Source organism: Castor canadensis, chromosome 13 (assembly GCF_047511655.1).
Source record: "Castor canadensis chromosome 13, mCasCan1.hap1v2, whole genome shotgun sequence".
Classification (NCBI taxonomy): Eukaryota; Metazoa; Chordata; class Mammalia; order Rodentia; family Castoridae; genus Castor; species Castor canadensis.
In genome coordinates this window covers 20,042,914-20,058,554 of record NC_133398.1, presented here as the reverse complement: position 1 = coordinate 20,058,554, position 15,641 = coordinate 20,042,914, and the positions used below count along the sequence as shown (strand labels likewise).

At 42.5% G+C, this 15,641-nt stretch overlaps 1 protein-coding gene across 9 annotated transcripts in view; it reads right to left on the bottom strand.

Moving 5' to 3' along the window:
• The window catches only part of Tnc (tenascin C), an 80,271-nt gene that overhangs the window by 29,685 nt on the left and 34,945 nt on the right, over window positions 1–15,641 (bottom strand). For 3 of the 9 annotated variants that reach the window (XM_074051164.1, XM_074051165.1, XM_074051168.1), the window contains exons 11-15: window positions 10,093–10,365; window positions 9,287–9,559; window positions 8,437–8,709; window positions 5,723–5,995; window positions 3,143–3,415 (exon numbers count right to left, since the gene is read on the bottom strand). The exons of 2 other annotated variants lie outside the window; for them this stretch is intronic. In XM_074051164.1, coding sequence (XP_073907265.1) covers window positions 3,143–3,415; window positions 5,723–5,995; window positions 8,437–8,709; window positions 9,287–9,559; window positions 10,093–10,365 — 1,365 coding nt within the window. The remainder of the gene's footprint in view (window positions 1–3,142; window positions 3,416–5,722; window positions 5,996–8,436; window positions 8,710–9,286; window positions 9,560–10,092; window positions 10,366–15,641) is intronic. 4 more of the 9 variants (XM_074051166.1, XM_074051167.1, XM_074051169.1 and 1 more) reach the window with 2 other exon arrangements.

Sequence of the window (15,641 nt, the reverse complement as noted above, 5' to 3'; positions counted from 1 at the left end):
CAAATAATTAAATTCAGTCCAGATTATAGTTTAGAGAGAGGCAATAGTCCTGGAGGATTGAGATACTAGCAGTAAGATTTAGGGCTGGGAAGAGGCAGACTGTTTCTCCTAAGGACTTTGGAGTTGTTTTGCTTTAGCTCCAGTAACTGGAGGAGAGATGGGGTTCATTTAGATAAACTTTAAGTGTACAACTTGGTGCTCTAAAATCTCTAAGGACAAAAGGTTCAGAAGTAGAATACAGCCATAAGCAATGACATAGAATTATTTATCAATTAATTGGAGAAGCTACTGATGCTACAGTTTTCAGCTACAGCACTGGCAAATTTCTATGACCACACAAAGGATAAAATCCCCCAAGTAGAACTCTATCTTTTCCCTGTAATTTGCTCTAACAGTAGTCTCCTGAATTAAGGACGCATTATGGGGTTCTTCTCATGCCATCAAAGACTAGCCATGCCAGCACATTCATCATGCAGAATAAGACCTGGGTTTTTGAGGTTGGCTTTCTCTTCAACCAACTTCCAGAGTATACAACCACATTGAAATGTGAGATACCAAGAAACAACTCAGAAAGAGGATGCTAGTTAGGGTGTTGTCAGTATTCCATGCAAGCAAGGGACATTAGGACTCCCCCCACCACACACACAGAGACTTCTAACCCATTGAGACATTTTCTTGACATGCTATCTGCTTCTAGAAAAGACAGATGTGTTCAAAAATTTAATGCTCTAAATATTCACCACATGCACCAAGATTTTGACATGATGGATGGAAAAAAGATTCTGACACAATGGAACAGATGTCAGTGAGTGATAATACATGCTTGACACAGTAAATGTCAAAAAAGTGTTGTCAGTCTGTAGGAAATCCAGACAGAAGAAAATCACAAGAATGAGATGAGACCACTGTGGGATCTTCTTATGTGGGTCTTGGGTTGTGATTTAGGGTCTCTTTTCAGCATGCTGGCAGCAACATTATTTAAAACCCTATTAGATAGAAAGAGACTGTAGACCATTCTGGCATGCACACATTTTTTTGAATGTGACACTGGCAAACTTTGATTAGAAAGCCCACAGACAGATGATAATGAGTGGTACTGGAAAAGATTATTCAAGATCAGATGCAAGAATGGTTTAGAACTTCAACAAAGCAAGTCACGTTAATTCTAAACAAATAGAGCAAATCCAGATGGGAGTGAATATTTTTGAAAAAGAGGTTGGACACTAAGTTCCTTGGACACTGAGTGTGGGGTGAGGGTGGTTTGAAAGCTTTCAAACTCTGATTAGGTTGGCTCTATCAAATTTGAGAGGGATCCAGTGGAACTAGGAGGATGGCAAATGAACAGTGGTTATTTTTTAGAATACTGTCCAGAGGAAGTTCAATGGAGAGTGAAAAGCCCATAGAGGGAAATACCTGTGGTTACTTGGACCATCAGGGTTTGAGCTCACTGCCCAACAATCAGCCCATGAAGATAGGCAGTGTAATAAGAAGAAGCTTTGAGTTGGTGATGAGAGAGCGGCAGGAGGCCCCAGGCACAGAGTATACCAGTGTCTCCTAGGGGTGGTCAGAATTACTAACTTCTATAAGAAAGTTATCAAAGACGGGCTCCTGAGACTTCCACGAGATGGACACACTGCCCCAGGTCACACTTGAGACAGTAAGATGGCTAAGGAGAGGTTTGGCTGCTACAGCAAGAAGATAACACAGGAAAGCATGTCAATTTACATCACCATTGTAGTTCAAAATCAAAACACAGAAGACTAAATCCATAATGTTTTTGACTCTAAATGTTCCAGGAAAGGAACATGTCCTTTGTTGAAATCCAATTTGAATCAAGTTTATGTTTGACTAATTTTCTCCCCTTGGTGTTACACATTAATCTGGCTGAGCTGGGAACCAAGATATTGTTGGCTCCAGGCTTTTGTAGGGACCATGTGGATAACAACTTGTCATACATACATAGAATGAAGACAGACTTTCTGTCAACCATGGATGACCTAATTGATAGATAATTTTGATACTACAATGTCAGTCTTTTTCTCAGAAAATGGGCTTCCTTTTCCCAAACACTAAGGAAACTTCTGTTTCTTGCACAGATACATTTCTTGCTCAGTTTGTGATGTCTTAGGTAAGAGTAGACATTGCCCGTGTGCTAAGAAAGCTATTTTGAATGAACAAAGCTGTCTTTTCTAAATTCACATGGGACTCTCTTTTAACTGCATGGTAGATGGCATCTGGCATAATATATACGTCACAGACACCACAAATTCAAAGTGAGAGCAGTTTGCTGCTCTTCTAACCAAGCTCCTTATTAGAACAGGACTAGTCTTTATTTTTGTCATTCACTGTTCTGGGGACAACTTAGTCTGATTTTTCTTGATAAAGGTAGTGTTGAAGTTGGGGTAATCTGGATGATGTGGCTATCTCCAGGGCTCATCTGAGGAGTCATCTTTGTTCTTTCTCTTTCTCTTCCCAGTTTGAAACAAAATGAAAAAGTATCAATGATTTCCTTAAGTCATTAGGCTATCCTGGTAGGAATCTTCTTACCAGGCTCTAGGAAGACAAAGACTAGGATAACCCAAAAATATGGCTTTTTTTTTTTTTTGGTGGGGCTTTATGCTTACAAAGCAGGCACTCTACTCCTTGAACCATACCTCCTGTCCATTTTGTTCTGGTTATTTTGGAGATGGGGTCTTGAGAACTATTTGCCTGGGTTGGCCTCAAGCCATGATCCTCCCAATCTCAGCATCCCAAGTAGATAGGATCACAAGCATGACTCACCAGGGTTCAGCCCTAAAATATAACTTTAAATATCTCCTTAATTGATGTAGACATCAAGTCAAGGACAACTGTCATGATGCCTTTTAAGTTACCAAAGGGGAGAATTATTTTCTCCAGACTCCATACGGCAACTTGGACCAACCTACATTTTATGCTGCAAATATTCTGCCACGGACAGATAAATCAGGCACATGGTTTCAGGCGATGCACATTCGGGCTGCTGTTGGAAAAGAGTTATGTTAAATAGCACTGCAGTCTAGCATCACAGAAGAGTTAGTACTGTGGCCTGTACTCCAGTGGGTGGGGACGAGTGGCTTCATCCTGCAGAAAAGACTGAGGAAATGGGAGAAGGCTTATGTACCTGTGGTGGCTGTGGCACTGATGGTTTTGGTCCGGATGCTGGGGGCAAGTCCAGAGAGGTAGACAATGAAATCAGTACTAGGGGGGAGCCCTGAGATGTGGGCAGTTCGTTCAGCACCAGATATGTTATATTCTGCCGACTGCAGCAACCTATTGGAATCAATAATTTCAATGGTAAAAGTCTCGAAGACCCCATCGGTAGCTGTCCAGGAGAGATTGAAGCTCTCAGCAGTTATGTCAGAAACATTTAAGCTTCCAATTTCAGGTTCTTTGGCTGAAAAAGGAAGGGGTGGGAGAGAAGAAACAAATAAGTTTGAGTTAATTATTTGGCTGTGTATGAGGATTGAGGGTGTTAATAGGACCATTTCTGGGGAAGAAGACTGGACAGTTCAAGGTTACGGTGAAAGAAAGCAATGTTACTGATCAGTGCCAATGAGAAAGGAAAAAAAGGTGTTTTGTTAAGAGACATTAAGAAAGGAAGCTATGGCAATTAGATTTTGCGGCTCTGAACTTGCCACTCATGATCAAGCCTGGTGAGGTGCTTCGAGAGAGGAGACGTTGGATGACCCCAGTGGGTGCTGCTTTGTTGTAACTGTACGTGCCTCCTGGAGCCCCATCTCAAAGCTGCTAGCCATTGGTCAAAAGATAGGAGGGTTGGCAGTGCCCTCTTGTCAGTATCAGCTGTACTCAGAAGCCCAAGATTACTTGGATGCCTCCCTAGGCAGCCCTGGCTTTGAACAAGTACCCATCTACTCAAATGAGAGCTAAATAATTATGACACCATTACTCTCCCAAAGTGGTTCCTTGAGACTTCTGATTTGAGAATTTGAAGGGACCCACTAATTTCTCAGTGTAATTCTTAGTGATTTTTTAGACTACAGATAAGGGCCATCCAGCGGTTCTCACATTCTCTTAAAATAGTTTATCCTTTTCTGTGTCTATGTGGGCCAAGAAGGCTAGCACTCTGCATTGCCAACCAAGATTGCTAAGCCAAGACAAGGTAGCTCAGGCAACCCTTTTCAGCCAAGGAATATTTTGCCTTGGAGATGTCTTGCCCATGTTTTCTGAGCAATAGATATAAGGCATGCAGGGAGCAGGCAGGCACAGACCTTGGAAAACTACTTCTGTCTTTGACCTCTGAGACTATCCCGACAGATTTGTTGAGACACAGATCAGTGAATTATGGGCCTTCCTCCCAATGGGCCAAGTCATCACAAGCAAGAATGTTGCTATCATTAAAAAGGAACACACACACACACACACACACACACACACACACACACACACACACACTCTAAAATACTACTGACATGCAAACCACAAGATCTGCAGGAAAGATCAGAAGTGGTGGATGATTTCTCTGCCTTCTGGGAAGGGATGGTTTGTGGGTATCAGATAAAAGAGCCCCAGGGCACCTTCAGGCAGCTCAACTGCAATTTCTAGGCATTTTGAGGTTGCTGTCCTTGCAGTGGTTGCCTTTGTTTTATGTTTATCTCAGTGAGAGTTACTGAAATGAATAAGGCTAAATTCCAGAGCTGTGCTTTTGAATCAAGAAGAATGTACAATTTTTCATTTGCCATGAAATAATTATGTAAAAATGCAGTCATATGCAAATCAAAGCATATCAAAACTATCTTTACTGAGTTCTTTACAGAGTTTAAATATTGGGGCATCCTAACGACGAGTAATGGAACATAGTACTGGCGAAGGCTCTCACTTCACAGGCTCCCAGGGAAGCTGAAATGCCTTATCACCAGAGTAAAGTAAACCAAAACTCACATCCTGGACCTGGGGTTGGGAGTTTGCCACCCAAAGGCCCACACTCCAGGGAGCAGCTCTCAATTCAAAGAGCAAAACGGGCATCTATGGCTCTTTCACATTCATAGCCTGGGACATTCCTTGTTCCAAAGGATGCTGGGTGTGCTTCTACTAATGAATGCCTTGCTCTTTGGTACAGTCTCCAGTCATAATTGTATGATGTTTTTTCCTTTTTGGACTAGCTATTTGCTAATTTGCTGTTCTAACAATGACTCAGTATCTGAGAGAAATGCCCAGGGGAGGGGAATTTAGTTCTCTTATTCTACTCAGTGCACCTTAAAGAAACATTTCTTAAAGGCAAGAACCACAAGACCCATATCCTTGAGGTAGCTGGAGATAGTACAGCACCATTTCCAAGTGGTAAAAGGTGCTCTTAAGTAAATGATCTGTGTTTCAGCAGAACTCCCACGTGGGAAGGGTGGGTTTTTGGCTATAAGCCAAAACCACCAGGATAAAACCACCAGGCTGATTCCTGAAACAGAAAGCCACCAGGCAAAAGAAATGTCTTTTGACCAGGTAAACTACGGGAGAGGGAAAAGAAGGCTGGAGGCCAGAAAGGGCGACATCTGCATTATTCACCTGCCATGGCAAAGGCATCTGGAGGAAGGCACAGCCCACAAGGAGAGCTCTGAGCATTGCACGGCCAGCAACTACAGGGCATGTGGAAAGGGTTCAGCTATGGAGAGAAGCAGACTCCATGCCATCTTGGAGAAGAGCAGGGAACCTTGGGGCAAAAGCATGGGCAGTGGGGAAGAAGAGGTACCTGTGGAGGCCTCAGCAGAGAGCACTGGTGTCCTATAGCCCCGGATCACCCCATAGATGGAGACTCTATAAGGGGTGGCAGCCTTGAGGCCTGGGATGTCTGCAGCCCGCAGGCTGCCGGGCACTGTGAGGTTCTGAGCGGCCTCCACCTTGTTGGCCTCCTGCACCTGAATGACAAAATGCTCATAGGCCTGGTCAGCTGTGGTCCAGTTGAGTGTGAGGCCATCCCAGCCAACCTCAGTCACGGCTAAGTCTCCCAGCTGGGGGAGCTCCTCTGGAGAAGGACAGAGAGGGATTTGTCAGTACCGCAAACCAAAAGTGAGAAAGTCAAATGTCCCACAGCCCAGCACCAGGAAAGAGAGAAAGGGAGAGAGAAGTTTTCTTTCCTTCCTTCCTTCCTTTCTTTCTTGATAACTTTTTGTCTCTTGGCATTGGAGAGGAAGCAGGGAACCTTGGGAAAAGAGTTTAAACTTGATACTCTGGCTTTCGCTTTCTTTTGGAGGTAAAAATGGTCAGGAAGGGAACGTCTGCATGGTGCATCCTCAAGATGACAAAGGCATCTGTGTTATTGCACAATCCACTGGGAATTCTCTGAGGACGTGTGCTAAAGGCCATAGGGAAACAGTGGGATCATGGGTCTGGGTAAGGAAGTGAGAGTAGTTAAAAGTACAGACTTTGGAGGTAAACAGTCTTTGGTTAGAACTCCAACTCTGTATTTGCTGGCTGTGCTATCACAGGTGTGTCACCTGGCTTCTCTCTGAATGTCACTCTCTTCAACATTAAATGGAACTGACAGTACATTTCATGGGATTGGGTGATGATTACACGGTGATATTTACCAACCTCTTCCTATCATACCTGATACCTACTGAGTGCCTGATAAATGGCAACTTAAATAATCTGCCACTATCTAGGTGTCCCTTTGGAATTTAGTTACGTGGGAGAGACTGACTTCTTCATTTCATTGCTTGAAACTAGACACCACATCATTCTTGGCCACATGCTACCCTCTTGGGTTTCTAATGCATATACCGTCTCAAGTTTGGGCAAGCATGATGTTTTATCACTGGGCTTTTCTTGGTTTTCAGGGATCAGAGGTTATGTACTAGATTCTTGACTTGTATTTCCCCCCACACCTTCTTTTGCTGGCTATTTGAGTGAAGAATGGCTGTGTTACAAAGCAAGGCTGTTCTTTGTGGAAAAACCATAACTATTTTTAATTAAAAACTGTTCTGTTTGGCTTAGTAAATAGTGCAGAGTAAGTCCCACCATTAATTTTTCTACACTGTAGGAAGGGAATTTAATGTAGTTATTAGTTATTATTGCCGATTAAGAAAGTGTGGGATATGGAAAAGCCTACTGCTTTTGCTTTTAAGGCAAAAGTGACCATGGAGTAGAAGTTAGAGAGCAAAACATCCACAGGGGTTCCAATTCCCAAAAGGTGGGGGATTCTTGTTAGTTATCCCAGGATTCAGTGCAATGTGAGAGCCTGAGTGACTGCTTCCTTTTAGGGGGCTGTTTTCAAACCTGGTGCTTTTCTGAAAGAAGCACTTTAGAAGCACAGATACATATGTCCCCTCTTCCTTCCCAGATCACCAAAAACAGCTGTTTATCTGTCATGGAGGGACATTCACTAGGAGATTTCATTTGCTACAGAACTTTTGCTGCTATAATCAAAAGTTTTCAGAGTAGAACCTTCGGCATCCTGCCGATCACAAGTCTTAAAGACCCCTTTTGCTCATATTTGGCTTGAAAATATCCCAGGAAACATGAGACCATGATAATCATGGCTAACAGAGGTAAATAATAACATCGCCTTTCTTATTTTTATTGTGTAGTTTCTAGCAATGTTTATTTGGTATATATGAGCAAGAAAATGATTTATTTGAATTAGATGATTCGGGTGGCATTATCAAAATTTGAGGATGTGAGGAAGGGCATGGGCTTAGGGCCCAGCATGAAAACCTCATTTCCACAAATTTGGCCCATTTTCCTGCAGTCCTTTGGAAGCTATCTAGACATTGCATGAACTGCACACAGTTTCCTATGATAGATGGAGCAGCCTAGTTCAGGGGACAAATTGAGATGAATTATTTTTTTCTCCCCAAGTTGAATGAAAAACATTGAGCTCAAATGTGCTGTCCTTTCTTGGAAATAATTTCTCCTTGACAATCTGTTAAGAAGAGGGACTTGGGCAACTTCAGCCAAAGGTAACTAGATCAGTTCCCAGGGTAATTCTGTATAAAACTGACTAGGAGTTGGGGATTAGTTAGTGACTCTAAGGCCAGTAATGATAAGGTTTCTCTAGAAAGTTCTGATCTTATCCTTGTGCTGTAGTTCTGCTGTTTGTGCTACTTTTTATTGTGACTGTGGCTGTATATTTAGCTGTTTGCTAGGCAATACTGACTATATGATGGACATTTTATTAAGCACTTTCATTCATTAGCTCATTTATTGCTTATGACAGTGATCTGGAATAGGGATATTGTCTCTGATTTAAAGATGAGAAAAGAAGGCTCTTGAGATAAAACGTGATCTACTCAAGAATATTCAGCTAATAAGGTGAAATTTCAGTCCAGGCCTTCCCGAGATAGAGATTCATGCTACCTGCTAACCACATTGAAGTAGGACATCTTGCCACATGGGGCATTTTTTTCTACTCCAGTGACAGGCTGGCTCATATCACATCCTAGGCCCAAAAGGAAGGTCATATACCTGTGATGACCTCCACAGCAAGGGGTCGAGTGCTGCTGCCCCTGATCTCGCCATGCAGGGTAATTGTGTAGGGGGTGCCAGCCCTAAGGCCTGGGATTTCCATGGAGTGCTGGCTGCCAGGAACGGTGATATTGTGAACCTCTTCCACCTGGTCAGTTGCTTGGACCTGAACGATAAACTGATCATAGGTCTCATCTGGTGTGGTCCAGTCCAGTCTGAGGGCATTCCAGCTAAGCTCGGTCACTGTGAGGTTTCCCAGACCTGGAACCTCCTCTGCATAAGGACACAGAGTGGCTGAGTTACTAAAAAAGGCAATTGCATGCTGGGGTTCAGGTGAGATGGCGTTTTGGCTAAGGTTAGGATGAACTGTTTGGTTAGTGTTGATTACAGATGCATGATTTACAGCAATGTGGAACACACTCTAATCGTTGGCACTTAAGCCGGGTTTTTCTTTTCAGCCTTTGGAAATGAAAGGTGGTTTCAGGAATTGTTCACAACTTCCATTCTTGACATACAAACAGGGCTTCAGGGAGTCCTTTCGTGTTCTTAAAATGAGCTCAGAGCTATTTTTTTCACTTCCAACTTCTTAGATATTATGACTGAAACTTGCATAGCAAAAAAAGTCACCTCTCACTTTTGTAAAGGGAAGGGTAGGTGGAATTTTCCATGGAACTGGCTACCAGGATAACACTTAGACTTGGCCAAATAAGGGATATGACATTTGGGAAGAAGCAAGAATGATTCACTGGCATTTCCCTGATGTAGTAGGGGCTGAACCCAGTTTACAGCTTTGATCCCTTTGAGCAGAGGCAAGGAGGATGGAACAAATGTATGAATTCGTCTAGAATACCTGTCAACGCTTCAACAGAGAGAGGGGCTGTGCTGAAGTCCCGAGTGACCCCACGAATGGTGATGCTATAGTGAGTGGCTGCTTTGAGCCCAGGCAGGTCCATGGACCTCAGTCCTCCTGGGACTGTGAGGTTCTGGGCTGCCTCCTCTCTGTCAGCCTCTTGCACCTGAATGAAAAAGTGCTCATAGGCCCCTTCTGGAGCAGTCCAGTTGAGCTTGAGGGCATCCCAGCCCACATTGGCCACCGTGACCTCTCCCAAATTGGGAATTTCCCCTGGAGAAGGAGAAAGAACTAGTTTAAATCACACACCAAGATCCAGAGAATCTGGAACACAAGAAAGTCACTTAACGTGACATTCTCTAGATAAACATGCATCATGCAACTTTTTAAATTTTAGAAATAGAGCAGTGTAACAGAAAACACTTGTTTCTTAGCTTATTAAAGAATTACCTAAATGTCAGGGAATGAGGGTATTGATTTTATGAGCTCTTTTCCTTTTGAATATAGTGTTTTAACATTTTTTAATGGGAGAGCCTGTTTGCAAAGCTAACAGTCCCCTCCTTGGGGCTGTGTAGATGGTCCCACAGAATGGGCTCTGTACAGCTGCAAAGTGTGTTGTTTGCCTGGAATGAGGTATGGAGGTGGCCTTGGCATATGTAACGTGATGGCCTGGTTGTCCACATTCAGATCCCATGGCACTATGACCTCTGGCAGAACAAGCACTTTCCAAAGTTAACTGTGTCTGACTGTCCTTAGGCAGTGTCCAATGGAAGAAACAGAAGCCTTAATATAAAGGAAGGAAGTACCTGTGGAGACCTCGGCAGAGAGCACTGGTGTCCTATAGCCCCGGATCACCCCATAGATGGAGACTCTATAAGGGGTGGCAGCCTTGAGGCCTGGGATGTCCGCAGCCCGCAGGCTGCCGGGCACTGTGAGGTTCTGAGTGGCCTCCACCTTGTTGGCCTCCTGCACCTGAATGACAAAATGCTCATAGGCCTGGTCAGCTGTGGTCCAGTTGAGTGTGAGGCTGTCCCAGCCAACCTCAGTCACCGTGAGGTTTTCCAGCTCTGGGGCTTGTTCTGAGTAATGACAGAGATGGGGTCAGTTAGACTATTCCTTCAGATGCTTTCTTTCCTTCTGAGAGCCATCCCAGCAGTGGCAAGCACATTGCTGACAAGCCCTTTGGGTCTACACATATTACTTTGCTCCTGACACCCCCTAAAATATCAACATTGAAACACCAACAGAAAAATCAAAATTATGCTCATTTTGCCTTTATGTACATTCGGGTTTGTCTTTTGGGAAATGTATTTTTCTTTTGACCTGTAGGTTTGGAAAACTCTATGCTAGGAATGCTCCAGGCCTGAGTTTCCATTTTGGACAGTCTCTCTCATCATAGGAAGGTGGCCCTCCACTATTGGGAACTTGTTCCAGTGTTCTGTCTTTCATATACTCTCAGATTCTCTTTTTGTGCAGACTCAGTCTTCCCTGAAAGGGCTGTTAGAGTGTATATTGGGAATTTGTCAGTTTCTGGGGTTCAAGTCAATTTATCCCAACCACTTCAGTAAATATCAGAAGTAAATTAACACAGTATTAGTAAGGTTGAACTAAAAAAGTTGACAAGCCTTTGAGAAACTCCCTCACTAAATAGAAACACTGAGGCTCTGGGAGAAACCATTTACTAAGCTAGATTAAAATTGAATGCTCCATCTTTATTCATCTTTGGAGCACAGGCATTCACAAAAATTCACTTGTCTGAAATTGCCTTAAAGGGACCCATTTGCCCAGGGCTGGCTTAGATGGACTTTGCATGACCTGGAGACAAAGGATTTCCCTATAAATGTATCCTGTGAACAAGAGAGTTGGAACTGCCTTGCACACTGAAAAGAACAAATCGTTTTACAATTTCCAATGGGTCCTATATGTCCATGAAAGCAGTCTTTGAACTTGAAAATGTTAGCTTACAATTTTACTGAGGACACCCTTTCAGCAGAGAAAACATTTCTTTTCTAGAATCTATTTAATTCAGACTTTTCTAGATTCTTGAGAATATTCTTCTTAATTATTTCATATTGGCAAAGCTTACAATCCTTCAAACTTCTTTTCTTTTTGAATTTATTTTGATCTAGGACATACATGCACAAACCACAAACTGAGGACCACACCTGGCTTAGTCAGTTATCAGGCTGACATCAGTTTTTGCATTTTTAAATGGTTGGCAAAAAAAAAAAAAAATCCAAAGAAGAATGATATTTCATGAAGTTAAATGAAATTCAAATTTCAGTGTCTTAAACTAAGTTTTATTGGAACATAGTCACTTTGTTCACTCACATGTGGCCAATGGCTGCTTTTGTGCCACATGGCACAGCTGAGTAGTTGTGACAGACACTGGCCTGCAGTAGTTAAAATAGTTATCATCTGATTCTGTACAGAAATCACTTGTGATACTTCATTTTGAGCTACCATGTATGGGTTCTTTGTTTAACCCAAATTCATATTCTGGAACTCACACCCAAGTCTTTAGGGCAGTTGTTAGCTATGATCCGTATGAGAAGGAGAGGCCCCCAAACTCAGAGTAAAACGTCTACATTTGGAGAAAGAAAGGATCAGTTACCCTTAAACTCATGGGCCCTTGTGGGGTCAAAAACAGTACTTCCACATAAAAGTATTATGTCCTTGATCTTGGGATTTTAGTACAACTAAACTCAGGAGCATGTCCTCCTTAGATATCCCAGCATAAAGAGAGATAGGGGATAAAAACCAAAACTAAGCAAAAAACAAAATTAACCCTTATGTTTTTCAAACTCCCCCTTGTAGCTCTCTTTGCTCTTTTTGTTTCTCCTGCTATCCAATCGGAAATTATCCTATCAGAAATTTAGATGACATCAACAATCTATACCTTTGTGTGAATTATGTCTCTTTTTTTTCCAGGTATCTTTATTTTAAGTCTTATTTCTATTTATGACTACATTTTTTCCCATGAAAGAAACTTCAGATATCAGTTTGCAAATGATGTGGGGAGAGTTACCTAACTAGGGAGAGAGGTGATTACAGATCACACGCTAAGCTGTCACAGTAAAGAGGGATAGAAAGAAAAGTGGAGAGACACATTAGAAAATGTCTCTTCATGCTAAGCATCGCGTTCTTTCTGTGAATCAGCTTTTGTATATGTTATTGTAGAATTATTGTATATATTCTACAATGACCCTCACTCCCTGCTTCATCTGTTCATACAGCTGAAGAAAGACTAATTTTCACACAATGCAGGCTCACTCACTAAATAATAATCATGATGCTGGTCTTTGGTCAACACTTTTGGCCATTCTTCCACTTTTTTTTGTACGCAAGTCAAGAAAGAGCACTGGCTATTGTTTGAGAACCATCCTGTGGTCAGATCCACAGTAGATGCTGTTGGCATCCCACCCTGCCCCTTCCACTAAACAAATACTGCTCAGAGAAGTACACAAATAAGACCAGTAGATAAATGAAAGAGAAAGGAATAGGAATTATGAAAGAACGGGGAATACTATGGATAAAGATATAATAGACAGGAGTTGAGTTAGGAACAAAGAAGCTTTACATAAGGGCTGACTCTGTTTCTAAAGCAAATGACACTCTGTGGGCTTCCTGCCCCAGAAGCCAAATGTTTCCACTGTACACTTCCACACTGACTTTCTTGGCATTTCTTAATGAAAAGGCTGCTGTCTTTTTTCTTACAGCTGTGCATTGGAATCTACCCTGTGAACAATGTAGTGGGCCTGGGAAATCAGAAGTTTGAAATCCGGTGTTTGTGCTCATGGTGGGTTGACCAGCTGGCCCAGAGGAATTTCTGGCAGTGTCCATGTCAGATCTTTAGATTCCTGCCCCATAGATGGTAATTACCAAGTGTCAGCTGGATGAGAAAGTCGCTTTTAGTGTTCACTTATGGGAGACAGACTGATTCTCCCACAGCCTGGTGGAAAGTGGATGAATCCAAGCCTGGGGACCCCAAAGGCTGAATTAAATGACTCCAATCTCACTTTGTAGAGATAAAGTCATTGAAATGTACAGTCTTGGCTGCCTTAAAACTTTCTGGCAACTCTTTGTAACTCTCAAGAGTAAAGTTCAAATCCCTGAACATAACATTCCTGGCCCTTTGCAGATGTCTCTGATGCTTCCCTAGCCCTGTGCCCAGCTATTCTCCCTCCATGCAGTCAATGCCACAGCTTGGTTTGCACAAAGATGAAGTCTCTCATGTCTTTGAGCCTTTTGGGTGCTGTCCCTCTAGCTGGAAATGCTATTGATCCTTCTCCACTTGCAGACTGATTTTAATTTTTGAGCATTCAGCCAAGTGTCACGTCTTCCTGAACTTCTCTGAGCAGTTCCTTCCCTTTCCCAGGTGTATGATGGGGACCTGCCTCTATCCCACTGAGGCTTCCACTTGTCCTTCAAACAGGTGAGTTACATTCTGATAGTTTTGGTTTTGAATTTCAGTCTTTCACATTGCAGTGCACCGTTTCTTGTGCCTTTCTGTTCTGTATACCTATGAGCATTGTCTGACTCACAGTCTGCATGAAATAAATACTTGTTGAAAGGATAAATATCTGAATACATTTCAGCTTGCTCCACAAGACAATCAAAATGGTAAATGGGAGCAGAATATTTTCTAGTATCCAGAGGTGTGGTTAAAATGAAATTATACCTTTTCTGCTTCCAAAATTCATGTGAATTACTGGGCTGTCACTCTTGAGTCTATGTTGCTATGGAATGGTGCTTCATTATCCTTGTGTTCTACCTGTGGTCTCTGCTTTATGCTCCTTATTGCTTACAGAAAATCCATGCCTTGACCTTAAGCAAGGTTTGGTTGGGTTTCCCAGAATATAATTGCAGAGAGAAACTGAAGAGGTAAAAAGGAGAGGAGAGGACAAGAGAGAAGGGGGAGGGAAAGGGAGGAGAAGGAGATGGGGATGAGGAGTGGGAGGAGGAAGAAGACAAGAAGGAAGAGGGAAAGAAGAAGAAGAAGAGGAGGAGGATGAAGACAAGGAGGAGGAGGAGGAGAAGGAGAAGAAGGAGAAGGAGAAAAGGAGGAGGAGGAGAAGAAGAAGAAGAAGAAGAAGAAGAAGAAGAAGAAGAAGAAGAAGAAGAAGAAGAAGAATTTCATTTTAACCACACCTATGTATACTAGAAAATATTCTGCTCCCATTTACCATTTTGATTGAAATATTCAAATCTGTGCTGAATTATTTCTTCTTTATTCTATTCTGTCCCTCTACCACCTTTGATTAAAGGTTCCCTTCTGAGCATCCTTGATAATCATCTCACAGCCAAGTGGGAAGCTGTCCCTGCACAGGGTCAACAGAATTCACCATCTGGGCTTATTTCACAGTCTGTGGCAGAGATTGACCTTTGTTTGACAAATTTCCCTCTTTTCCTTACAAACAACCATGATTTCATGTGTACAGCAGCATGTTCAGACAGAAGGCTACATCTCAGTCCCACTTAGAGCTGAGAATGGCCAATGACATGTGGTGAGAAGTGATTGCTGAGGTTTCCAGAAAAGCTCATCCAGCAGGTAGTCTGGTTTTAAAGCTTTGGTTCTCCCTCCATTATGCTGTCTAGAACACAGATGTGATGACCATGTTGCAGCAGCTATACTGTGACTTTGAGAATGACAGCCAAGGATTATAAATGGTGGAATGGAAAGATGGAAGAAGCCTGGGTCCATGACCATTTGAAGCTACTATGTTGCCCCAAACCACCCAGATTCATTTTATGAGAAAGGAAACCAGCTTCTAGCTTACTTAAATGACTGTTATTTGAGATTTCTGTTATGGTCGATTAAAGATAATTTGTCAATGACAAAGACTCTTCAAGGTGTTTCCAAAGACCTGTTTTGCTGATCATCATGGTTCATTCAGCTGGGACACATTTCTGTTGCGACAACTTTGCCAGCTGCTCCTGATTCCTAATTCATTTCCTTGATTGGGTTCTACCTGACACAGGATATCTAGCTTTCCTTAGTGACTGTGAGCAGAAACCAGAGAGTCTACCTAACCATGCTGACTATTTGATTCAATCCTACTCAAACATCAGCATTTCAGTACAGGTGCACAATACATCCTTACTAATTAAATTGAAAGTTGAGACTACTACTTGCCATACCCTGAAGAAGCACTGCTTCCCACCCACAAATCTTGAGTACTCAGTGGCTGACATTGAACGTGTTATTTTTCATATAGGAAGAATCATTTTTTTCCTGATTTGATTTAACTCAACCACTGAGAAAACATGGCATCAGACTAGAAGGGACACTGGGCTCAGGCTTAACCAGGATAAACCAGGTGAACCTCTTCACACCTAAGGGAAAAGAGAAAGG